Source organism: Odocoileus virginianus, chromosome 1 (genome assembly GCF_023699985.2).
Source record: "Odocoileus virginianus isolate 20LAN1187 ecotype Illinois chromosome 1, Ovbor_1.2, whole genome shotgun sequence".
NCBI classification, from domain to species: domain Eukaryota; kingdom Metazoa; phylum Chordata; class Mammalia; order Artiodactyla; family Cervidae; genus Odocoileus; species Odocoileus virginianus.
The window spans coordinates 106295659-106322858 of NC_069674.1; the positions used below are offsets into that span (position 1 = coordinate 106295659).

A 27200-nucleotide genomic window follows, 5' to 3' on the forward strand; every position below is an offset into this window, starting at 1 on the left:
CCTGGTGATAACAAGATGGCAGGGCTGGGGGGGGGGGGGGGACTCGTCCCCAGAGCAAGACGGGTGAGGCTGGCGGCCTGCCGGCAGCGGGCGCAGGAACCGCAGCCCGCAGGCCTCCAGGCTCCCCCAGCTCCGTGAGCCAACCCACTCCGTGGTCGTCAGTCTCACGTGCCCTTCTGTCCCGGCTCTACCACCCAGCCCTTTGATCAGACTCCAAAGTGGGTTTGTTCCAAAGGCATTCTGGAGACATGGTAACATCTGCAGTCACTTGGCCCGAATTCCCGAGCACAGCGGGGTGGCCCTCATCCCATCTGCTGGAGGCCTTGAGGGCAAAGACGGTTAAGGAGCAAAGACCCCAAGTTTCCTGGAGGAGAGAGAATCTGGCCTCAAGGCTGCAGCGAACTCCTGCCCCACGGATCTGACTTGCCCGTCAGACTATCAGTGGAGCCAACTCCTTCCGTCTCCTTATACGCACACATGCATGGGCAGTGTCACTAGACAGCCGTGACCTCGTCACCCCAAGCACTGACAGCAGGACCCCAGGACCTGGGATGCCTCTTCGGGCCTCCCCACCACAAACACAGGGCCGCAGGGGCCTGACGGCTCCATCGGCCACCATTCAGCCTGCCTGCACGGTCTGCCCACCTCCCGGCCCTTCCCCAACACTCCTCCCGCCTTCCGCCCGTCTGCAGCCTCACCCTCCTGGGGCCACCCACTCCCGACGGCCAAGGGGAGGGGTCAGTGTCCTCCTGGCCCCAGAGGACCCTCTCTGTGCCCTCCACTATCAGGCTGCCCCCAGGCCCCTGCCTCCTCGTGCTGGCACTGCCCGCTCTCTCCCCAGCTCACTCGGTATGTCTCGCTTGCCCTACTGCGCAGGCCTTCAGAACTCCTGGATGTTTTCAGCAAACAGAAACATATGACTTTCCCCTTAAGTTTCAAATTTAGTGGGTGTTAAGAATGCTGAAAATTTTAAATATGTCAGTTTTATTACCTAAATGTCACCTTTGAAAGACTCTGCCAGATGGAATTGCTTCTCAGCCAGAAAAATATATATTCCATAAGCTCTGTCGAGTAGGTTCTTAGGGAAAAGAAAACCATAGTCAGACATAGCAAAAGGTTTGGATTAACTGGCCTCCGATAAGATGTATCAAACCCAAAGCTAACATCAAATTCAGTGATGAAAGATGGAAAGCTTTTCCCTCTAAGATCACAAACGAGGTACATATGATCCTCTCATCACTTCTATTGAGCGAGCTACAGGAAATTCTAGCCAGGGCCATCGAGCGAAAAAGGAAAACAGGAAAAGAAGAACTAAAGTTATCTCTGTTCACAGAGGACAGAAAACCCTAACAGTTACAAACACTTACAAACACACACACTTACAAAAACACCCCTCTAGAGCTAATGAATAACTTCATCAAGATTATAGGATACAAAAATCAACATGCAAAAATCACATGTGTTTCTAAACACCAACAATGAAAAGGAGATCAAGGAAACAACTCCATTCAAAATAGCAACAATAATAATTAAGAATAAATTTAATCTAGGAGACAAAAGACTTGTGCATCAATTATCAACAATTACCGAATGTTGCTATAAGAATATAAAGATGCTGAGGGGAAAATATTATGTATTCATGGGTTGAAACATTTTATATTGCTAAGATGAAAACACTATCCAAAGCAATTTACAGATTCAATGTAATCCTTACCAAAATCTCACTGGCATTTTTGCAGAGATTAATATAATCTTTCTACAATTCCTAAGTATTCTCATGGGACCCCCAAGTAACCAAAAACATCTTGAAAAAGAAGAACATAGTTGGAGGATTCACATTTCCTAATTTCAAAATTTACTACAAAACTGTGGTAATTAAGATAGTGTAATACTGGTATAAGGTCACACAGACTAATGGAACACAACAGAGAGACCAGAAATAAACACTCACACACATGCTGGACTGATTTTCAATAAAGGTCCCAAGACCGTTTAATGGGGAACAGGACAGTCTTTTCAAAAACTGGTTCCGGGAAACTAGATATCCACATGCAGAAGAATAAAGTTGGACTCTTACCTTACCATACAAGCAAAAACTAATTAAAAGTGGATCAAAGACTTAAAACTATAAAACTCTTGGAAAGAAACATAAGGAAAATTTTTTATGATACTGGATTTGACAATGAGTTCCAGGACATGACTCCAAACGCATATGCAAAAAAAGGAAAATCACAGAAACTGGACTTCATCAAAATTAAAAACTTTTGTGCCAAAAACATTCTCAAGAGAGTGAAAAGACCCACAGAAAGGGAAAAAAAATAGTTACAAATGATATATTTGATAAGGGCTTAACATCCAAGATAATACAACCACAGTACAAAAAGGGCCATGGACTTGACACTTCTCCAAAGATGATACACAAAGGATCAGTACACATGAAAAGATGCTCCGCATCATCAGTCATCAGGGAAAGGCAAATCCAACCACAACAAGACACCATAAAAATAAATACGGTGAGGATGCGGAGAACTTAGAGCCCTTCTGCATTGCTAGTAAAAATGTGGACTGGTAATGTCCTCCACAATAAAGGGCACGGCTATTCCTCAAAGAATTAAACACAGAATTAGCATAAGTTCCCGCAATTCCATCTCTAGGTATACACCCAAAAGAATCAGAAGTACCTGTACACCCATGTTCAAAGCAGCACTATTTACAAGAGCCAAAAGATGGGACTAAACCAAATGTCCACTGACAGATGACTGACTAATCAAAATCACTATAAACAAACCATGAGCTATTATTCAGCCTTGAAAAAGAATGATTTTTTGATACATGCTACAACATGGATGAAACTTAAAGACATTATGGTAAGTGAAATAAGCCAATCACAAAGTCCAAATACTATATGATCTTACTTACATGAGTTAATATCTAGTTTAAAGACAAAAAATAGAAGTTATCAGGGTCTAGTAGGTGGAGGGTTTGTTTAAAGGGCACAGAATTTGCGTTTGGGATAATGAAATGGTTCTAGAAATAGCAGTGATGTTTACACAACATTATGAATTCCACTGAGTTGCACACTTAAAAACAGTTGAAATGGCAAATTTTGTTTTTTATATTTTATCCCCATGTTGCAAAAAATTACTGAAAGGTTGGTTATTCAGTGAGCCTCCTTTAATAAAATTAACAACTTTCACTAATTTTTTTTTAATATAACCAATAGAATTGGCAGAATTTCTTAGGATGCTAAAGCTTGGGGATGTATAAAGTAGTGATTCCAAATACTTCTTTTTTAGTCAAGTTTTTACATTTCCATGTGTCTCGACCAACAATACACTTTCTCAGTTCTGCAATTCTGTATAACCCAGCTGTCTGGCAGGTGAAATGAAATCCATTCAGCAAGTCCTGCATAAAAATTATCTTACCACCCATACCTGACAAAGACTAAAAGTTCTAATATTATCCTATTCTCATGGAGACTGAAAAGCTTGTACCATCTCTGGACAGGCAACCTCAATCTTCTTTTTTTCTTTTTTAAAGTATAGTTGATCTTCCAAATTGTATTGATTTCTGCTGTACAGAAAGTGATCCCATTATACATATTTATATATATTCTTTTTCATATTGTTTTCCATTATGGTTATCACAGGATACTGAATATAGTTCCCTGTGCTATACAGTAGGACACTGTTTATCCATCCTATATATAATAGTTTGCATCTGCTAACCCCAAACTTCCAATCCATCCCTCCCCACTGCAACCCCAAGTCTGTTCTCTATGTCTGGGAGTTTGAGAAAACGTTTCTTCTAAATGTCCTACAACAGCACAGAAGTTCTGATAGACTGTGCTACATTAAAGAATTTAAATTTTAAATCATCAGTGGATTTAATAAAAACAGTGTGCTTATACAGATAAGCAGGAACAACTTCCAAAGCAGGTTGATATTGCAACTGTGTATCTATGATGATAAAAGGCATTCTCAATAACAGGTGTAGAATGACTAAGAAACTGTACCAAACTCTTGTCTCACTTTTTCGATTCAAGGGGTTCACTGGCAAGTTTTGCTCTCTGTCACAGTTCCACACAACCCCTTAATTCTGAAAGTTAAGTCCTCTTCTGCACGAATTCCAATGTAAATAATGTATGCCACATTTTGACTGAGTTTTGAACTTGTGATAAAAATTCACACAACTTGCACTTTTTCCCTTATTGGACTGTAGTTCAGAAAAACAGCTCAGGCAAAGTCAAAAGTTTGCTGATTCCTGAGTCAACATTTTTCTTAATACTGTAAATATTTACACTTCTGGATGAACCCAGCAGCTGAACTTGAACATGGCTTTGTTCTCTGCATTTCATGTTTATTTTTTTTCCACTTTAGGGCAATGTGTACTAAATTAGAATGATACAATGGTCATAAACTTGAAAAATGCTGCACTCAATAACACGTTTTCTGAAAAGTACATGGGGCACTCCCACCAGAAACTCTGGAGACTCCGGCAGATGCAGATGAAGTGATTATTCGCGGCTTTCAGGTCACAACTATACGTGATGCTCACGGGAGAGGTAAGGTGTTCTGTGCTCCCCTGCCGTCAGGGTGACTTTGACGCGAGAAGGCCGACTGCGGGAGACACTGGATGGCTCCTGCAGCACCCAGACGCCCTAGCTCAGCCAGCGTGGAGCCTCCACGCAGTCCACCCTGATACTTCTCTTCTGCTCTGCTTTCCTCATTAAACATGCTTTTCATCTTGACTTGATATCCAGGCACAACGATGGGTTGCAACCCAGAATATGAAAACGGGTCAGGATGGGGCCTGTGGTCAACACCCACCTCCAGCGTCCATGGGCTGTCCTTTTGCAGCTTGGAGGCAGCTGCCCTCCGACTGCTCCATCCCCCCACCCCAGCGCCTCTCCTTCCAGGCATCAGCTCCAGAAACGTTCACCGTGTCTACCTCCATCTCCGACCCATTCCTAGAAAAAGACCACGACACCTTCACGTAAGGCAACCGGCCACTCCCAGGACCCCTGAATCCCGACTGTGTAAACGGTCCCTTTCTATGTTTAGGTAACCACACATTCAAGATGTGCATTTAATACTGTGGGGAAACTCTGCTACATGTCCACAAGAAATGTTTATACTCCCAGAGCATCTGCTTCATACATTCTCTTCTCTCTCCCCAAGCACTATCCCTCTTGCAGGACCCTCAGAGAACAGTCAGCGTGCCTGCCTCTGCCGACCCCTCAGCACACAGTCCAAGTTTACTGCCCTATTACCTTTGGCCACAGCGACAGGCAGCACTGGACATTCACCCAAAATTCCTTGTGGGGCGTTATTAAACCCCTCCTCACTCAAGAATTCAGCCTTGACACCTAGACAGCACACGGTAGGGTTTCAAGAAGGATATGTCAACTGTTAGTTGGCTAGGTGAAAAAAAGTGAAAGTCGCTCAGTCGTGTCTGACTCTTTGAGACCCCATGGATTATACAGTCCATGGAATTCTCCAGGCAAGAATACTGGAGTGGGTAGCTGTTCCCTTCTCCAGGGCATCTGCCCAACCCAGGGATTGAACCCAGGTCTCCCACACTGCCTGTGGATTCTTTACCAGCTGAGCCACCAGGGAAACACACTAGTTGGCTATTAGAAGGTTAAACAGCATCATGATGTGATGTATATGATAGCATAAAACTAAATAGTATAACTGTAGTCATCATTTCATAATAAACAAGTCAAATAATTACATGGTACAACAAACTTAGATGGTTTTATATGTCAATTATATCTCAGTAAAACTGGAAAAAATTTTTAATTTTTTAAAAAATCGAAAAGAGATGCTTCAAATCTTAAAATAAATCACTGCAGGATTTGTTAACACGAAATCTGTACCTCACATGAAAGACTGCTCCTTGCTCGGAAAACAATATAACTGAGCAATGTTCATGATACATTAAGATAATCACTTGCAGAACTGAAAGGAGAATATTTGCATTTTACATCATAATAAGAGGATAAAAGGAAACTAATAATACATGAAACATCAAAGGGAAAACAGAAAATGGGCAGATGAAGCAGCATTCAAACCAGAAACAACTGGTTCAGAAGATGAAGGACATGCAGCAATAAACGTCAACTGTCCAATTCCTTTCTTTTCAAACAAAAATATTCCAATGTAAAAAGAAAAAAAGATACCCAGGGCAAATTGAAATTGAAAAGCATTAAGAAAAGAGCTAGAAAAGGGAGAGAGAGAGACAGAGAGCAAAACACGCACTCAAAACAACGGTGACGGCAACGATAGAGGAGTATAATTAAAACAAAGAGACACCAGTCCCCAAAGGTAAAAGTATAATAAGCAATATACAAAGCAGTACTAGGTCTTCACTCTCCAAATAACAAATCCACACAAAAATGCATCTTAAATTATAAACATGGATGCTGTGCTTCAGTAAAAAGTTTACGGTAAAAGCCAACAAACCAACCAAAACTCTGACACCTACCAGAAGAAATGGAGAAAAAGTGTTTGTTGTTGGACACGTGTGCTCATCCCTTCAGGCAAAAGAAGGAATCAAACCAGGATAAAAAGAATATACAACTCTGCATCATGAAAGAGAATTCATGAATATGTATGAAAAGTGGGCATCTGCAAATATTTACAAATACCTGTGAATTCTAAAAAATACTAAGCCACAAGGAATATCAGGGTATTTTGCTAACACGTCAAGATCTCTGAACTAAGGGTCAGCTGTGCTGAAGTCGTTCCTCCCAGCCACACAAAGGCACAGACCTGACTCCACCTGTCCCAGGGCAGACACAGGGAGGGCCAACCACCATTCCAACCCGCCTAGAGCTAGAGCCAAACACAGCACAACTAGAAATTTAAAAGTACGTGTAAAAAGCAACAACTCAGCCACTCGAAAATTAAAAACAATCCCTGGCCTCAATAGCTGGTCGAGGAGGAAATTAATACAAGAACAGACTCCGGACAATTAGGTCAATGAATACCATCCATCATGGAGAGAGGTAACAGGAAGTAGGAGAAACAGTGGAGGAGTAAGGCCACGATTCTTGCACCATCCACAAAAGGAAAAAGAAATTTAATGAAAAATGTGAACCCAGTCTTGAAGTAGAAGCCAGGAAATTTGGTCAAAAAAAAAAAACCAGAAACCAAAGCATGATGAAATTTATGAAAATCCAAGAAAGATAATAAAAGACAAGTCTCTTAAGAATTTTTAAACCCACCAAAAATTAAAATAAAATTTTAAAATTTTAAATTAAAATAAGATTTTAATTGGAAAAAAAAGGACTGTAATGATTTCTTTTAGTCATACAGTAATTCTATGGACATTAGTAAATATATCTGGTGGCACAAAGGTAAAGAATCCAGCTGCCAATGCAGGAGACATAAGAGACACAGGTTTGATCCCTGGGTGGGGAAGATCTCCTGGAGAAGGAAATGGCAACCCACTCCAGTACTCTTGCCTGGAGAACCCCATGGACAGAGGAGCCTGGCGGGCTACAGTCCACGGGGTCGCAAAGAGTCAGACACGACTGCGCACATACACATGCAGGCAAAGAGAGAACTCTGGGAATGTCAGTGAAATTATAACTTTAATTTAAAGTACATACCAAATCAGAAGAAACTAAAAAATAAACCTTAAGATAGAAAACAGCATAGATGCAATTACATAAAACCCACCCTCCTTCCAACATACGTTTTTCCAATATAAACGGTGCCATGAACGTGTTTAGACCAGGCTCTGGGCTAAGCATGTCTATGAATTTGTGTGTGTATGATTACCATGGTTTACATGAGGAAACGAAGCAAGATGGTCAGGGTCCCAGAGCGAGCGATGGGAAGACCTGAACGCAGTAAGGCAGTTTGGTCCAGAAGCCCACTTTCTTAACTAGAACCTTATAGTCCCGTGGTTTTCAATTATGAGCAGACAGCACAGGCATCGCTTGGGAACTCGTTAAAAAGCAAATTTTAGCCAAGACCTAGACCAACTGAATCAGAGACTCTGGGGTTGGGGCCTGCAAGACCACGTGTGTTTCAGGAGGTGCACATGGGCCGACCTGGCCCTACCATGGGGCCATGCAGCAAACCCATTCAGGGAGCTCCTAAAATTGCAGGACTGGGCTGCACGCCTGACCAGAGAGAGCGCCACTTCACAGCAGGGGAGGGGCACTGTTTTAAGCTGCCAGAGTATTTCCGACTTGGAGAACCACCACTCTCATCTCCTTCTTTTACAATTATTACACCATTTTAAACAATGTCTGCAAAGGGGGGAAAAATGGAAGACACCTGCAAGGAAGCTTTGAAGAATTACACCTCTCTAGAGGCTGGGGAAGGGGAATCCACAGCTCTGAAGCTGTTTGAAGTGGAACACACACTGCACTCTGTTTTGGAAATGCCATAACTGAATGCTGAGGGCTAGACTCTCAACTGGAAGCTTGTGCCTCGGATGTTTTTGCCTTTTAAACATCTATTATTTTTTCCTATGCAGATATAAAGAATTCTTTTTAGAATATGAATTTTAGCCTTTTTCCTCCAGGCATCAGTGGAAGCAGGGCAGGACACAGGTTAAATAGCTGTCAGAACCACCTGCAGCAAAGAATGACTCCATCATTCAAAGTTGTGTGTCCTGAAAGACAAAGGTCTAAAGCTGACCCCATGTGTGTGACCAGGACCCAGGACTTCACCTTTTCAGTACTTTGAAAGAGACTTGTCTGAAATATGCTACTTGAACTGTATGATGTGACTTACGTGAAGAATCTAAAAATTACAAGAAACCAGCAACCTGCAAGTCCCTTGGACAGCAAGGAGGTCAAACCAGTCCATCCTAAAGGAAACCAACCCTAAATATTCACTGGAAGGACAGATGCTGAAGTTGAAGCTCCAGTACTTTGGCCACCTGATGTGAAGAGCTGACTCATTGGAAAAGATCCTGATGCTGGGAGGGATTGGGGGCAGGAGGAGAAGGGGATGACCGAGGATGAGATGGCTGAATAGCAACATCAACTCAGAGGACACGAGTTTGAGCAAACTTCGGGAGACAGTGAAGGACAGGGAAGCTGGGTGTGCTGCAGTCCATGGGACTGCACAGTCGGACATGACTGAGTCATACTGAACAACAACAAACTACTGTAACAAAAAAAAGCAGACTCAGATTCAGGGAACAAAGTAATGGTTACCAAGGGGTGTCGGGGAGGGCCAGTATAGGAGCAAGGGACTAACAGGTACAAACTATTATATATAAAATAATCTACAAGGATATACTGCACAACACAAGGAATATAGCACATATTTCATAATAACCCCAAATAGACCATAACCTTTAAAACTTTTGAATCACTATATTGTACACCTGCAACATATATCCTACTGTACACAACTACCCTTCAATTAAAAAAGAAAAATAGGCTATTTGAGTCCCAAGGCCTTCATACCTAGGTGGGCTGCTCAGCATCCTGACAGAAAATCAGTGGGATTTTCAGATGAATAATGACTGTGAGCCACAAGGATGACACAGGGTAAGAACATGCAGCCCCACTGCAGACCCCCTGATGGTGGCCACGCCCCTGTCTGCGTTTACCTGTGTGAAGCACTGAATCCTTTCCACAATCCCCGTCAAGACACTATTACTGTCCCAACCCAACGGACGTGGAGATGGAGAGTGACCACCCCACCGGTCATTGCACAGCCACCAGCAGCCTGCCTGTGCCCAAACCCGGGGACCAGGGCTGAGATGCAAACTTCCCAGGGATGGGACTCGGGTGTGCAGCCTGGAGGGGCCAACGGGAGACCCCCGAGCCTTCTGCTGCCCTCTCCCTGGCAGCGGGCTTGGGGACACTCTCCTCCCCCGCCCTCCTCTCCCACGGTGGGAGCAGGTGGCCCTGGAGGTCATGTGTCAACTCTCCAACATTCCAGTAAGGAAGGTGGCAGCACTGCACAGTCAGGAGATGAAGGGGGGAGGACAGTATAGAGACGGGCAGGAGGCTCAGGACCCAGGCCCTGCAACTTCATCACAACGCAGGCCCGGGGCAGCACTGGACGCCTGCAGGAGCCTGCATGAACGCCACACGAGGTCCTGCGCACGTCCACGTCCAGGGAGACCCCACCTACCCTGGCAAGCGTGCACAGAGGATAGGCAACACCCACACAGGGCAGTGAACCCTACCCAACATGACACCCGCGAATGTGGTCACCCCAACATCTCAGACGGGGACACCAGCCTGCCCAGGGCCTCGTAGGGACACATGGTCTCATGGACAGGAAACCTCTGCAGGCCTGAGAGTCAGCGAAAAGGAGGACAAGGTGCCCCCCACATTGGGACATCCTGCCCACTTGTGACTGGGGGCTCCTGGAGAGGGCAGGATGGGGCAAGAAGAAAAGCCACTACAATCTGAAATAGAAAATGTGGATTAATTGCATACAGATCTAAAATTGGGGTCCTTTGAAAATAACTTACATATATATACACACATATATAAATTCATTAAAATTTTATTTTCATTATTGGCATCATCACTTATGATAATCCTGATCCTTAAGTTTTATGAATCACTACAAACTAACTGCCTCTGGGTACCTTCCAAGGGATGGTTCTTTGCACATGAAAATTATAAAAAGAGAAACAGAAATTAAGAGACTAAATCAATGAAGTCAAGAAGGGAAAATGACCACGATGCCACCCACATTACCAGCCACCCCACCACCACCGCAGCACAGCCATCAGAAAAACTAAGGACACAATACAAACAGCCCTTGATTTAAATACTTTATAAAATACGGACACTCCAAAATTCTTCCAATCAACATCCAAGAGGAAAGCACTTGTCCCTATAATAAAACTCAGATCACCGACAAGAGCCTTTTCTTATAAAGAAAACTTGAAAAGAAAGTCCCAAGAAGTTATACCTAAATCACATTTTCCAGATTCTGGACTCAGGTTTCTGGTAAAATACAAAATACAGCAAGTGATGGCATCAGATCTTAATTTCCTTCTTTCAGTGATTCTCATAAAGGCCTGAGGTTCCCTCTCATCAGCTTCAGTGTCAGTCCTTCCAGTGATTATTCAGGGTTGATCTCCCTAAGGATAGACTGGTTTGATCTCCCTGCTGTCCAAGAGACTCTCAAGAGTCTGCAGCGCCACCCTTCAAAAGGATCAGTTCTTCAGTACTCAGCCTACTTCATGGTGCAACTCTCATATCTGGACATGACTGCTGGAAATAGCTTTGATTCTATGAGACCTTTGTTGGCAAAGTGATGTCTCTGCTTTTCAATATGCTATCTAGGTCATAGCTTTCCTTCCAAGGAGCAAGTGTCTTTTAATTTCAAGTCTGCAGTCACTGTCTGCAGTGATTCTGGAGCCAAGGAAAATAAAATCTGTCACTGCTTCCACTTTTCCCCCAACTACTTGCCATGAAGTGATAGGACAGGATGCCATGATCTTAGCTTTTTTAAGGTTGAGTTTCAAGCCAGCTTTTTCACTCTCTTCTTTCACCCTCATCAAGAGGTGCTTCAGTTCCCATCAAAAGAGGAATGGATAAAGAACATGTGGTATATATACAATGAAATATTACTCAACCATAAAAAAGAACAAAATAATGCCACTTGCAGTAACATGGATAGATCTAGAGATTGTCATATTGAGATAGAGAAAGACATTATATGTTGCTTATATGTGGAATATAAAGAAAAAGTACAAATGAACGTGTTTATAAAATAGAAATAAACTCACCCCCATAAAAAAAATTACAGTTATCAATGGAGAAAAGGGGAGAGAAATAAATTAGGAGCTTGGGATTAACAGATACACATTACTATATATATAAAACAGATGAAAAACAAGGACCTACCTACTATACAGCACAGGAAATTATATTCATATCTTGAAACAAACTGTAATAAAAAAGAATATGAAAAAGAATATATATAACTAAATCATTCTGCTATAACCAGAAACTACTACAACACTGTTAATCAACTATACTTCAACTCGGTTCAGTCGCTCAGTCGTGTCTGACTCTTTGAGACCCCATGGACCACAGCACGCCAGGCCTCCCTGTCCATCACCAACTCCCGGAGTTTACCCAAACCCATGTCCATTGAGTCGGTGATGCCATCGAACCATCTCATCCTCTGTTGTCCCCTTCTCCTCCTGCCTTCAGTCTTTCCCAGCATCAGGGGCTTTTCCGATGAGTCAGTTTAAGCACATAAGTAAGCAAGCAAATCAACACGGCATTTCCTTAGGGTGGTGCTCTAAGGTCCTGGCGTGACGAGAAGCGGAGAGAACAAAGGCGGCGGCAGATCTGACAGGCGGGGAGGAGGCCTCTCAGCAGAGTGCTGACAGCCTCAGCGCGGCCGCTTCTGGGGGCTGGAAACTTGGGTGGGCGTGGAGGCTCACCTTTCCATGGAAGCCCCTTTGGACCCATAAAATGTTGTGTGGGTATCTGAACCACCTACCCCTCAAAATAAATGAACACAATCTCTGTATTTAAATTCTGGAAAGAACTGATGCAGCTCGAGCTCCTGAAACCTTGCTACGATTTGTGGTGAACTCCGAAAGGTGTATCATTCTTTCCGGCTCTCATCGTATCAGACTCACATTCACTGTGGGTCAGAGCAGCAAGCCTCGCTTCTGCTCGGTCCACAGGGTGGCGAGGCGCAGCGCTGCGGATCTGCAGAGTGTTTCCGAGAGGGGCCTGGCGTCCGGTCACCTCGAGGGGCCCTGGGCAGGCCAGCTGTGATGATGCCAGCCAGCAGCGTGTCCCGTGTTGGCCTGTTTCTGCCAGCTCTGACCAGTACAGATGTGGGACTTACTCTTAAACTTCAGGCCCTTCACTGCGTCAGGCAGTAGAAAGAGTGTGATTCTGTGGCCTAACCCTACTCCCAAGACCTGCTTCGTCCACCACCTTAGCCATCTGGGGGCACACAGACAATCTTATTTTTAAATCTGTTGATTCAGTGTTTCGAGTCACACTTAGCAAAAAGCCCTGACACGTGAAGGCCTTCTGAGCGTGTCACCTCAGCCTAGAAATGTCTGGGGGAGCTCTCTGTCACAGCTCAGCCTGGAGACCCTAGGGACCATGGATGGCACGGAGCTGCTGCTTCTGAGCTGTTACCCCCAGAGCCCCCTACGTGCCGATCCACCAGACACAGGATCCACCTCCTAAGTCTCTCCCCAGGGTGGGCTTAGGCGTCCGCTCCTGTTCCTGTAGAAATGGACACGAGTCCATCTAACAGCGATGAACCGGGGGCCTGGCACAGAGGACTTGCTCCCCCGTGTGTCCCGTCCCCGAGTCCAGGGTTCAGGCTTCCAGTCCACTTCTGCCCACAGTGCTCACGAGGAACACACAGCCAGGACTGCGCAGCACCTCACGTCACTCTCGGGCAGGGGCACGAGGTGAGAGGCGACCAGGCGACAAGACCAAACCAGCGCACGGTGACCGCCGTCTAGGTTAACTCAGTGTCGCGACGCTAGGAGACCCTGTAATTCCCAGGGTCTGGCTGCCGCAAGCTGGACTCCGTAACAGCAGCCCTGGAATTTTAAGCTTCATCACGGTGGGTTTCCCTGTTGTGTTACTGTCTTAAGTGTCCCAGGGCATAAGACTGGACCGATTAGATCCAGTTTAGCCACAGGAAGTGTCCACAGCTTCAAAATAATGCAGATCGATTCACTTTAAATGTATCAGTTTTAATTAAAGACTAAACTCTTTGCTGATAAAGAATAACAACGCTTTGTTCCAGGTGTGACTTGATCGCTCCCTCTGAGGAAGAAGCCACAAGCTACAGAGAAACGTCAGTTTTCTGACATTCAGGGCACCCAGATTCCAGTGGGGAAGCGAAGAGTCGACATTGTAGGGCCACAAGGAAACGGAGACCACGGCGGAGTGATGCTTGCAGGACTTCTCCCAGGGAGCAGAAGGGGTAACATCAGCCACCAAGGCGCGGCCTCAAGGGACCTCCCTGAATCCGGATTTGTCTTTCAGCCTGGGTCATCACTTTCTCCACAGCAGCAATACTGACTCATTTTCTGTGACTCTGAACCTCCTTTCAGGCATCCTGCTGCCACCCCCTGCAGAGTCTAAACCCCTGCAGGGCGGCTGGGGGACAGCCAGCTCTCTGCTCACTCCTGGCTCCGGGCCCTCCCGCCCCTAGGTCTCAGAGCTCTTCCATCCCACTGCCACACTGCTCCTTCCCAGGCCGAGGAATGTGCCTACTCATTTCCCATATTAGGAGGACTGGAGGGAGGAAGGGGAGAAGGCTGGAGGAAAGGAAGGAGGGGGCACGCTTAATCAGCGGTCTCAGCTCTGCTGTCTCCCTGCGTCCATCCGCAAATGTTGATACAGTAGCTTCTAAACCCACGGCCTGGATCCCCCAAATCCATGCGCTGCCTCACCACCGAAACTGTCTCAACAGTGCTCCGAACCCTGCCAAAGGACTCTCTTCTCTGGGTCCCTCTCTGGGCTTGACTTCACAGTGCTTCTTCCTGCAGATCACAGAGGCTCTCTGACACCATCATACAGGAGGTGTGTCTCCAAGTGATCTCACTGCCCCTCCCACCACCCACCCTGGCTTATCCACCCTGTGGACGTGGACTGTGCGTCATCTCCCAGCCCTGCCCTCGGCAGAGCACCTGCTCGCAGCTCCCACAGCCCAGAGCTGTCCCCACACAGGTCAGCAGCCCTCAGAAGCTGAGCGACGCCCTGTAGACCCGCTCCACCTGCGGTCCCCACTCTGGTTAACGAGTCAGTAGGTGCCTCCCCATCCCCGCCCCTCCCCCACTAAGCAGACCCCCCCCCCATTCCCTTCCTCCTTCTGCTGTGCTGGCCGTTCTCAGTACCCCACCATCATCCCCACAGAATCCCGGTTCTTAGCTCTGCCCTCACACTAGAACCCCCGGAAACGAAAATGAAATGTCAGTCGCTCAGCTGTGTCCGACTCTTTGCGACTCCACGGACTGTATCCCACCAGGCTCCTCTGTCCATGGCATTCTCCAGGCAAGAATACTGGAGTGGGTTGCCATTTTCTTCTCCAGGGAATCCTCCCGACCCAGGGATCGAACTTGGGTCTCCTGAATTACGGGCAGATTTTTTACCACTGAGCCATGAGGTGTTTCCAAATCCTGCTCCAAGCCCCACATCCATCCGACTGAGGCTGGAGCTGGGCACAGAGCCTTTACCTAAAGAACTGTCCAGGTGTGACCTGCAAGGGGAGGCCACGCAGAAAGGCGGCAGATTCAGCTGCAAACTGCCCGCAGCCCTGGAGATCTCCAGACACCTGCCCTCGCGCTTCACCGGTGTTCTTAATCCAGGAGCCTCAAATGGGCACACAAGTACCTTTTTATTCCAGTACAGCTGGAAATAACCTAAATGCCTGGCTCTGGGAACCTGTGTACGGGTTAGCGTGTGTGCATATGTACAGGTTAGCGTGTGTGCACATGTACAGGTTAGTGTGTGTGCATATGTACAGGTTAGTGTGTGTGCATATGTACAGGTTAGCATGTGCATGTATGTAAAGGTTAGCATGTGTGCATATGTACAGGTTAGTGTGTGCATATGTACAGGTTAGCATGTGCGCATGTGTACAGGTTAGCGTGTGCACATATGTACAGGTTAGTGTGTGCACGGTGTACAGGTTAGCATGTGCACATGTGTACAGGTTAGTGTGTGTGTGTACAGATTAGCGTGTGCATGTATGTACACAGACCCCACACACTCATGCATGTCATGGGGGCACTGGGCCACAGGGTGATGCTTGCAAGTTTCTACTCTGCAGGAAGATACCTAACTCTCAAGGCTGGTCGTATTTTCTACCCTGCAAACACGTGCACCTCCTAATTGATCCACAGTCTGCCTGCTGGGCTTCTGCCCCCTACCTCCTCCCCAGGCCACGGGCACAGGTCAGCTCCGGGCCTCGACCCCCACCATCATCTGTCCCCTCCCGGGAGCCCCCGAGGCCGCGCCCCCGCTGCCCTGCTCCCTCACCCACCACTCCCAGTCCCGTTAGCAGTGGCCCCCGAACTTCAAGTCCCCTGAACAGTGAGGGTCCCAGCACCCACTGCTCAGACCTCACCCTCCCCCCCTCCCCACGGGCTCACCCACCCTCACCGTCTAAACACACCAGAAACTGCGGGCGCCCTCGACCCTCGCCGCGAATTCTAAGGACACGTGCACCGCCACCCTGCGCGCTTCACTCCGCTGTCCCCGGGCCTTTCAAGCCCCGCTGTCAAAGTCCTGGTCCTCTGGAGGTCACCACTTCTGGGCCTCAGCAGAATCACCCCGTCCGCGGCCCGGTCAGAAGACCACAGTGCCATTGGCTCCACCCTCTCCCCCACACCGCCCACGCGGGACCCAGGCACCAGCTGGGCCTCCCCGACTGGACCTGCGCCCAGCACAGGGCCCTGCCGCTGGGTTTCCCGACAGCCGCTTCCCCAGCAGAGAAGCCAGCCCGCCCTCTCAACCCCGAGGCCCCACAGTGCTGCTCAGCCCCTCACACGCCTCCAGGGAGCCCCGTCCCTCTCAGAGTGAAAGCCACACCGCGAAACAGGCTCTGCATCCCCGTGGGGGCAGGCAGGACACGGGGGAGGGGTCAGGGCAGGGCAGAGGCTGGCCAGAGGACCACAGAGGAGGTCAGGCCAGGTCTGAAAAGCGCCCCAACCCCCTTCTGCTCACGAAAGCTGCTCTGCTCAATCAAAGGCTCAGAGAAGCACAGGAGGAAAAGAAAATCACCGAGCTTCACATAAAATGCACGGGTTTCACTGTGAGGTCTTTTCACAGCAAAGGAAAGTGGGGCGCCAGGAACCTGCCTCCTCCCTGCCAACCCCATTAAAAAGAAGGGAACCTGAGCAGAGCAAGGCCAGTGCAGACTAGTGCCCGCCGCCACGGCCTGGAGGAGGCTCTGGGTCCCACTCAGCACGGGGCCACCACTGGGAGTGACCACTTAGGTCAAGGACACGGCTGCCCGCTGCAAGGTGTGGGTCTGACCACCGCTGCCATGCGCTGCAAATCCCATGAAAGATCAGATCACTCACTGCGTCCTTAGACCATTTCCCACTGTTTAAAAATAAAGCCTATATTTACCCCAGTTAAAGTCCTCCCAGTTTAGATATAAACGAGCCCCAAATGTCACAGGAAAAGTTGTCTGAAAGGTTTAATCTGTAAGAGACGTTGGTGGTCAGCCTGTCCTACGCTGTGAACCCATGAACTGCAGCCCATCAAGCTCCCCTGTCCTTCACCATCACCCAGCATTTGCTCAAACTCACATCCGTTGAGTTGGTAATGCTACCTAACCATCTCATCCTCTGTCATCCCCTTCTCCTTCTGCCTTCAATCTTTCCAGCATCAGGGTTTTTTTCCCAATGAGTCAGCTCTTTGCATCAGGTGGCCAAAGGACTGGAGCTTCAGCTTCAACATCAGTCCTTCCAGTATGTACACAACTTCCAGAAAACAGGACTCAGGGAAGGTCCTCTGGCCTCAGTGTGCAGATGTTAAGAACCTGCTACCTGGGGAGGGGCGGGGGTGGGGATGCTGAAAGCAGGCCTGCTCTAAACACACCGCCCTCCCCGCCTTCAGGGGTCCCAGGGATCTGGATTAATTAACAGAGCCCTGCACAGAAATGACCGTCCACTCTGCCTTCCCTGGCAGGTCGGGGGTGGGGTGGGGCAGGGGTAGGAAAGGGCTATCTGGAGCAGAGTCTGGAGGGGTGGGGGATACACATCCAGGAGGGGTACCCAACGGGTCCGGGATGCCCGCCCAACCCCCTGCCCCACTCACTCAGTAGGAGAACACCTGAGCACAGGCCTGGCCTCACAGGGAGGTGGGGGCACCCCTGACACCACAGTCTGGACATCACACGTGTCCTGGCACCTGAGCCCCAGGCACCCCCGGGAGTGGTGTGACACTGGACAGTCCACTCTGACCTGAACGTCATCCCACAAGTGGGCTGCGTGGTATCAGTGGACACGGACAAGGGCCATGGTGGGTGGGCGGGCTAGGCTGCCTGGCGGGTGTGCAGGCTGAGCGTGGCAAAGTGGAAGAAGTTAGGCAGCGGTGGGCCCAGCTGGTAGAGGGCAGAGGAACAAACTCCAGAGATGAAGGAGCATGGATGGAGCCCAGATGGCTGACACTGGTCCAGGAAAACACAGTGGCATCCGTTCTGGCCAGAGAGTCTAGTATCAGACAGCTCTGCTTTCATGGACAATGCAAAAGGGGGAAAGCTACTGCAGCATTTCTTTCAAAAACATCCTGGATAAGTGCACCTGTGGCTGATTCACGTTGACATGAATGGCAAAAACCATCACAATATTGCAAAGTAATTATCCTCCAATTAAAATACATTAATTTTAAAAATCCCGGGAAAATCACAGTTTCTGCTTTAAGAAGACTACAAAATTAAAATTTTTAAAACATCTTGTCTTCTCACTTAAAATAGGTTGAATGGGTCCATGCTCTACAATCTAGGTGATGCTGAAAATTCTTAAAACTCTGAATATCTAGGTATTTATAAACATATTCATCTGTTATGTATGAAATTTGGCTTTGTATTACAAAGTTCTTTTTTTCTTAACTATGAAATTTTAAACTATGAGTTTTAAATTGCTTTGCTTCCAAAAAAATTTAAAAAGATGTTGTATCTACTTGGTCACAACACTTCCACATTATCAGAGTCACTAAAAATATCCACAAAGAGTTTTTCTTCTGGAGTTTGCATAACTCGCAGGATCTGTCATTTTCAAGGCAATATTGTCCCCCATGATTCCAAGAACTGCAGTAACTAAGAAAGTAATAATCTCCTGATGAAGTCATCCACATCCATCACACACCTGCTGGACCTCACACACCAACTCGCGTGTCTATGGAGTAATTTGTCAAAATACTCCTTGACAGTACAAAGAAACAGCACCTTTGAAATGTTACCTTTTCCCCTCCTCCATGCCATGTTCAGGCCAAGGGTTGTTATTTCTGAAAGCATGCAACACTTTCAAATGGAGCTCTTTCATCAGTTTGTACTTATCATAAATCTCATTGCATGTTATTACATCCTTCCATCTTCCTTTGAGAGTCTAACTTAAAAAGAAACAAATCCTCCTTTCAACTAAGACTGTCAAGGCCTGTGGATCCAGTGACGCTCCGACTGATATCGCCACTGGTTGTCCTCACTCACAGGAAGAGAAGAGGAAAATGTGTTTCTTGACAGCAGTTGAAATGTCTGGCCTGCAAACCACATGGGAGCCTGTGGCAGCCCTCCATGAGGAAGACCCCTAGAAAGAGCCCCCTCTGCTATCCCAGGATCAAGATCCACCAGGAGGTACCAAGGCAGGAAGTCCATTGGAAAATTACAAAGTTGGCCATAGGTAACATCTCAGGAGATGTATCAATCGAAATGCGAGGCTGGATGAACCACAAGCTGGAATCAAGACTTCAGGGAGAAATATCAACCTTAGATATGCAGATGATACTACCCTTATGGCATAAAGCAAAGAGAAACTAAAGAGCCTCTTGATGAAGGTGAAAGAAGAGAGTGAAAAAGCTGGCTTGAATTCAACACACAAAAAACTTAAGATCATGGCATCTGGTCCCATCACTTCATGGCAAATAGGGAAAAAATGGAAACAGTGGCAGATTTTACTCTCTTGGGCTCCAAAATCACTGCAGATGGTGACTGTAGCCATGAAATCAAAAGACACTTGCTCCTTGGAAGGAAAGCTATGACAAACCTCGACAGTGTATTAAAAAGCAGAGACGTCAATTATCTGGCAAAGGTCTGTATAGTCAAAGCTATGGTTTTTCCAGTAGTCATGTACAGATCCATACATGAGTTGGACCATAAAGAAGGCTAAATGCCAAAGAATTGATGGCTTTGAACTGTGGTGCTGGAGAGACTGTTGAGAGTCCCTCGGACTGCAAGGAGATCAAACCAATCAATCCTAAAGGAAATCAACCCCAAACATTCAGTAGATGCTGAATGCATCTACTGATGCTGAAGCTCCAGTACTTTGGCTACCTGATGCAAAGAACTGACTTATTCAAAAAGACCCTCATGCTGGGAAAAACTGAAGGCAGGAGGAGAAGGGGGTAACAGAGGATGAGATGGTTGGATGGCATCATCCACTCAATGGACATGAGTTTGAGCAAACTCCGGGAGATGGTGATGGACAGGGAGGCCTGGTGTGCTGCAGCCCATGGCATTGCAGATTCAGACATGACTGAGCAACTAAACAACAACATCATCAGGAGACGCAGCTCTAACCATTTGTCAGACCTGTTTGGAAAGATGAATGTGCTACTACCATCACTGGATAAAGACCAAAGACTAAGAAAAACAGCTTTCCTTGCTGCATCTCTTCTTGTTTCTACCTGAGCAGGTGCGCACACAAAGGCTCCCATCATCACCCTTCGTTGTGTCTCCACTGTGGGGCAGCCCTGCCCACCGGAAGCTTCCATGACCACAGACAGGTCAAGCTTGGCAAGAGTGACTTGTGGGGTGAGCAATGGAGTCGTGCTGGGTTAGCTACCCTTAATTTCAAACAACCAACTGCAGGCAGAAGGACATACATCATGACTTCCCCGGTGGCCCAGCGGTTGAGAATCCAGCTGGCAATGCAGGGCACATGGTTCGAGCCCTGGTCAGGGAACTAAGACCCCACAGGCCATGTAGCAACTGAGCCTGCATGCTGAATTACCAAGCCCACGCTCTGTGGCTCTTGTCACTCAGCTACAGAGCCCGTGGCCTGCAGAGAAAGATCCCCCAGACACAACCAAGGTCCTGTGTACCACAACTAGGCCTGACACAGCCAAATAAATACAATAATACATTGTTAACAAGAAAGAAAGAAATACACAGGCAGTTCTCAGGCTTAGGGTCTGCCCACTCCCCAACATGTGAAGCCAAGTCCATCCCAATGGCAAGGCAAGACAGGCAAGTTTTTATATCAAAAAGATCCACAAGTTCCCAGTCTAAATTTGCCGACCACCATCCTACGAGGACAAAGACAGCAAATACCTTAGATGATGATCTCCCCAGACTGCAGATTCAGCCTGCAAGGACCTCCAGGTCCTGTGATAACTCGCTGCTAACCAGGATGGGACCTCACAGACCACAGCCCGAGCTATCTGAGGAGAAAGCTACAGTGAGCTCCCTATGCCCCCAGGAATCATCTCTAACCATTCCCAACATGAGTAAAAGCAGCAAAATAAGGGCAGATTCACAGCATCCACAGCGGTCTGGTCCCTGACACTATAATGAGGCTCGGAACGAACTAGTAAGGTGGGGTCCACACGTGTCCAGACCTGTCTTGGTGCCTGTTCACTGCCTTGGCTGGCCTTGGAAATCATCTCCCTGACCAGCCCTACCCTTGCTCTCTCCCAGGCCAGAACACAGATGAGCTGATTGGCAGACCCACAGTCACACCCCAAACCAGAAACTCCATCCTTGGACAGGAGAAAATGAGGTCCAGAAAGGAGGGTGGCAGAAGGGCAGGGCACTCCTTGAAAGAGGGCCCCAGGCAGTAAAGAAATGCCAGCTGTATTGAAACCTCAAAAACCTGGAAACAGCCCAAATGACTACCCGCAGGTGGATGGATAAGCTCGCTGCAACGGATCCACACAAAGGAATGCTACTCAGCAATAAAAAAGGAACAAGTTCTTGCTACAACACAGATGCTTCTCAAAATAACGATGCCGAGGGCAAGAGGCCAGACAAAATAAACCAGGCAGCTTTATGTGACGCTCTAGAAAATGCAAACTCATCAATTGTATTAGTTTGAGGTTACAAATAAACTTTTTTATAATTATTACTTTATTTTCACCAAGCACAACATCAACGTTTCATTTATTTTTGCCGCACCATGCAGCATGTGCAATCTTAGTTCCCCAGCTAGTAATCAAACCTACACCCCTGGCATTGGAAGCACAGAGGACTAACCACTGGACCACCACTGAAGGCCCACAAATAAACGTTAGTGATACAGGGTGAATAAAGGGGATGAGCCGTCTCTAACTTCCTGGGGCCTTGGTGCCCTCTCTGTAAAATGGGGAGAGTTTATATTCACTTCAGAGGGCTGTTGTGAAGGTCCGATAATTTAATCCACAGAAGCACTTACTAGAGGCCCCAGCACACATACACACAATGCACTTCTTACAGCCACTGTTCTGGGTGTCACCGCTATCTGGTCTCTGCGCCTCCTCACTCCACAGAGCATGTGCTCTGAAAGGCTATCTGCTGCCTGCAGCTCCCATATCCAAGACGGTGCAGACCGAGCCAGGCATCCCTTCGCCACGTCCTTTGACACTGGGGGCGTCACACAGGGGTCGCGTCTGAGCTGAGAATGCTGGGTTCAGATCCTATGACTTATCTTAAATAACATGCCAACTGCAAGCCTGCAGTGCACTTGTCCAAATTTAACTTTGACATTGATTGTCACTGCTTACAAGCATGAAGCTTTAAGAAAAAAAGAGGGGGTATATGGATAGCTGGTTCACTTTGTTGTGCAGTAGAAAGTGACAGCAGTGTAAAGCAACTATACTCCAAAAAAAAAAAGCTACAAGGATACATTGTACAATATGGGGAACATAATCAATACTTTATAATAACTATATAGAGTATAACTTTTAAAAACTGTGAATCACTATATTGTATACTTGTAACATATAATATTGCACACCAACTATACGTCAATAAAAAGTTAAGATTTGGAAAAAACAACAAAAAAAGAAATAATGGCTACTCAGTCATAAAGAGAACGAAACACTGCCAGGGGCAGCTAAATGAATGGGTCTCAACGCATGAATAAAGTCAGAAAGGCAAGTATCATGATCTCACTTATATGTGGAATCTAAAACATGACACAAATGAATGTACTTATGAAACAGAAACAAATTCATGGACACAGAGCTCTAACAGGCCTGTGGTTGCCAAGGAGTGGGGGGAGGGGGGAAGGACTGGGAGTTTGGGATTAACAGATGCAAACTTATCCATTGCTGTTGTTCAGTCATGTCTGACTCTTTATGACCCCAAGAACTGGCACACCAGGCTTCCCTGTCTTTCACCATCTCCCAGAGTTTGCTAAAACTCGTGTCCGCTGAGTCAGCGATGCCATCCTGCCATCTCATCCTGTCGCCCCCTCTCCCTCTTGCTTATCTACAGGATGGAGCAATAATAGGGTCCTACTGTCTAGGCAGGGAATTATATTCAATCTCCTGGATTAAACTATTGTGCAAAAGGATATGAAAAAGAATATATTTATATATATTAAAGAAAAGAAAAGCTCCAAGAGTGTCTGTTCCTACCACCAAAGAGCCAAGAAAAGAGCCACAGCCTTCCCAGTGACCCCAGCCCACCCAACAGAGCCAGAGTCTTCCCAGTGATCCCCACCTTACCCAACAGAGCCAGAGTCTTCCCAGTGATCCCACCCCACCCAACAGAGCCAGAGTCTTCTCAGTGATCCCTGCCACACCCCAACAGAGCCAGAGTCTTCCCAGTGATCCCCACCCTACCCAACAGAGCCAGAGTCTTCCCAGTGATCCCACCCCACCCAACAGAGCCAGTCTTCCCAGTGATCCCTGCCACACCCCAACAGAGCCAGAGTCTTCCCAGTGATCCCCACCCTACCCAACAGAGCCAGAGTCTTCCCAGTGATCCCTGCCACACCCCAACAGAGCCAGAGTCTTCCCGTGATCCCCGCCACACCACAGCAGAGCCAGAGTCTTCCCAGTGATCCCACTCTACCCAACAGAGCCAGAGTCTTCCCAGTGACCCCACCCCACCCAACAGAGTCAGTCTTCCCAGTGACCCCCAACCTACCAAACAGAGCCAGAGTCTTTCCAGTGACCCCACCCCACCCAACAGAGCCAGAGCCTTCCCAGTCATCCCCGACACACCCAAAAGAGCCAGAGTCTTCCCAGTGATCCCCACCACACCCCAACAGAGCCACAGCCTTCCCAGTGACCCCACCCCACCCAACAGAGCCACAGCCTTCCCAGTGATCCCACCCTACCCAACAGAGCCAGAGTCTTCCCAGTGACGCCACCCCACCCAACAGAGCCAGTCTTCCCAGTGACCCCCAACCTACCAAACAGAGCCAGAGTCTTTCCAGTGACCCCACCCCACCCAACAGAGCTAGAGTCTTCCCAGTCATCCCCGCCACACCCAAAAGAGCCAGAGTCTTCCCAGTGATCCCCACCACACCCCAACAGAGCCACAGCCTTCCCAGTGACCCCACCCTACCCAACAGAGCCACAGCCTTCCCAGTGATCCCACCCTACCCAACAGAGCCAGAGTCTTCCCAGTGACGCCACCCTACCCAACAGAGCCAGAGTCTTTCCAGTGATCCCCGCCACACCCAAAAGAGCCAGAGTCTTCCCAGTGACCCCCAACCTACCAAACAGAGCCAGAGTCTTCCCAGTGATCCCCACCACACCCCAACAGAGCCAGAGCCTTCCCAGTGACCCCACCCCACCCAACAGAGCCAGTCTTCCCAGTGATCCCCACCACACCCCAACAGAGCCAGAGTCTTCCCAGTGACCCCACCTACCCAACAGAGCCAGAGCCTTCCCAGTGATCCCCGCCACACCCCAACAGAGTCAGAGTCTTCCCAGTGACCCCACCGTACCCAACAGAGCCAGAATCTTCCCAGTGATCCCACCCTACCCAACAGAGCCAGAGCCTTCCCAGTGACCCTCCACCCTACCCAACAAAACCAAAGTCTTCCCAGTGATCCCACCCCACCCAACAGAAACAGGGTCTTCCCAGTGATCCCACCCTACCCAACAGAAACAGGGTTTTCCCAGTGATCCCCTCCACACCCCAACAGAGCCAGAGCCTTCCCAGTGATCCCTACCACACCCCAACAGAGCCAGAGCCTTCCCAGTGACCTCACCCTATCCAATAGAGCCAGAGCCTTCCCAGTGACCCCACCCCACCCAACAGAGCCAGAGTCTTGCCAGAGATCCCACCCCACCCAACACAGCCACACCCTTCCCACTGACCCCCACCCTACCCAAGAGAGCCAGAGCCTTCCCAGTGATCCCCGCCACACCCCAACAGAGCCAGAGTCTTCCCAGTAATCCCCGCCACACCCCAACAGAGCCAGAGCCTTCCCAGTGACCTCACCCCACCCAACAGAGCCAGAGTCTTGCCAGTGATCCCACCCCACCCAACACAGCCACACCCTTCCCACTGACCCCCACCCTACCCAAGAGAGCCAGAGCCTTCCCAGTGATCCCCGCCACACCCCAACAAAGCCAGAGCCTTCCCAGTGATCCCCGCCACACCCCAACAGAGCCAGAGCCTTCCCAGTGATCCCCACCACACCCCAACAGAGCCAGAGCCTTCCCAGTGACCTCACCCCACCCAACAGAGCCAGAGTCTTGCCAGTGATCCCGCCCCACCCAACAGAGCCACACCCTTCCCACTGACCCCCACCCTACCCCAAAGTAAAAGCCCAACAGAGCCAGAGCCTCTCCAGGAATAACCGCCCTACTCCAACAAAGGCCAGTGGTGAAATGTTCCCACCCACCCAGGTGTCAGTTTTCACTAACTTCCCACCCCATTGGCCCCTGGCCTATGGGTAGCTGGTGCTTAGGCTCAGACCCCCTGCCACTGTGCCTGCTGCCAAGAAGACCTGGTCTTCTTCCTCCCACCTGGAGGAAGTAGACACCCAGCTCCCCTGTAGGGGCACGGCAGCTTTGCCTCCAGCCTGATGGCATCAGGAGGGGATCAGGAGGTGAGAGGAGGGGTGAACTGGCATTTCTCCCCCTCCTGCACGTCCCAGTCCAGCAGGAGATCCGTCCCACTGCACAGTGAGAAAGCTGAGCTCGTGGCCCTGCTCTCAGGGGCCCAGGGGAGGCAGTGCTCCAGGAAGGCGTGAGAGAGACTGGAGAGGAGCTGCGCTCACCCACGCCGACCGTGGTGAGCAGCGTGGTGCACCCTGCAGAATCACAGACCCCAGGGCCGCCGACGTCCACCCACAAGGCCGCGTCTACACTTCAACAGTGAAACTCTCTGCCAAGAAGGTTAAAACAGGATCCAGAGTCCCCCGACACAAACCCAAGACGTCCAAAACACAACTGAGAACCAGGCTGATGCAACTGGACTGAGCACGGACTGTTGACAGAGGCAGCCCCGGAGACCGTGTCCAGAGCCTCAGCCCAGCAGTCACAAACACGCTTCCACAGGAGCTGCAAACCCTCTCAAACAAATGCAAGCTGAAAAGCGACACCTCCAAGTGCCTCCTAAGCAGGGAAAAACATTATTTCTCTTCCTTTTCTCTTTAAATTCTTGTTGGAATAGAGCTGCTTTATCACGTTGTTAGTTTCTGCCGCACAGCACCGTGAGCCAGCCACGCACACACACACATTTCCTCTTGTTTGGACTTCCTTTCCACTGAGGTCACCACACAGCGCTAAGTTGAGTTCCCTGTGCTGCTCAGTAGGGTCTCATTAGTTACCTGTTTTATACATAGCAGTGTATACACGTCAACCCAACCTTCCAATCCAGCCCACCCCGTTGTCCCCCTTGGTGTCCATATGTTTGGTGGTTTACATCTGAATCTCTTCTTCTGCTTTACAAAGAGCTTCATCTGCACCATTTTTCTAAATTCCACATATGTGTGTTAATATACAGTATTTGGTTTTTCTCTGTCTGACTTGCTTCACTCTGCATGACAGCCTTGAGGCATTTCTCTTCCTTCAATCTTAAGTGACTTTTAGGTCCTTTTCATCAGAGAATAATTTGCTAAGATACAGCTTCAACATATCTGGACCCAACAGAGCTAATTAGGCATTTATTGGGATCCCGCCATGTGTGAGGTCACCCGGCCCTGCTCAGGCCTGCTCACCTTGCTTCTGGGTTTAACCCAGTGACGGTGACAGGCATGGGCAACATCACCAGCTCAGGGCAGGAAGGGCAAAGTCCCCAAATAAGGCAGAAAGAAAACCACATGGGAGCTCTGCCGGAGGGTGCAGTCAGCCCAAACAATGTGAGGATGCCCTCCGTGCAGAGATGACGGCAGACACAGTGAACAGGGGAAGTGAGGGAGGGGAAACGGGCAGCAGACACAGAAAAGCCAGGGCAGCACGCTGATCCAGAAACCGAGAGACAAGAGAATGCCCAGGAGGGAAGGAAAGAAGGCACGCGTCAAAGCGCACGGGCGTCTGAAAGGCCTGTTCACGGTGAGCTGACACAAGGACCAAACAGCCGGGCGCA

At 48.4% G+C, this 27200-nt stretch overlaps 1 protein-coding gene across 5 annotated transcripts in view; it reads right to left on the bottom strand.

Annotated features, from left to right (window-relative positions):
- The window catches only part of GRB10 (growth factor receptor bound protein 10), a 217469-nt gene that overhangs the window by 148211 nt on the left and 42058 nt on the right, over positions 1-27200 (bottom strand). The window contains exon 1 of one of the 5 annotated variants that reach the window (XR_011489400.1): positions 4830-4910. The exons of 2 other annotated variants lie outside the window; for them this stretch is intronic. Coding sequence is in view for 1 of the 3 variants with exons in the window: in XM_070472067.1 (XP_070328168.1) it covers positions 4830-4842 (13 nt within the window). In the remaining 2 variants the exon portion in view is untranslated. Of the gene's footprint in view, positions 1-4829; positions 4911-11851; positions 11895-27200 lie in introns of those variants that run through there. 2 more of the 5 variants (XM_070472075.1, XM_070472067.1) reach the window with 2 other exon arrangements.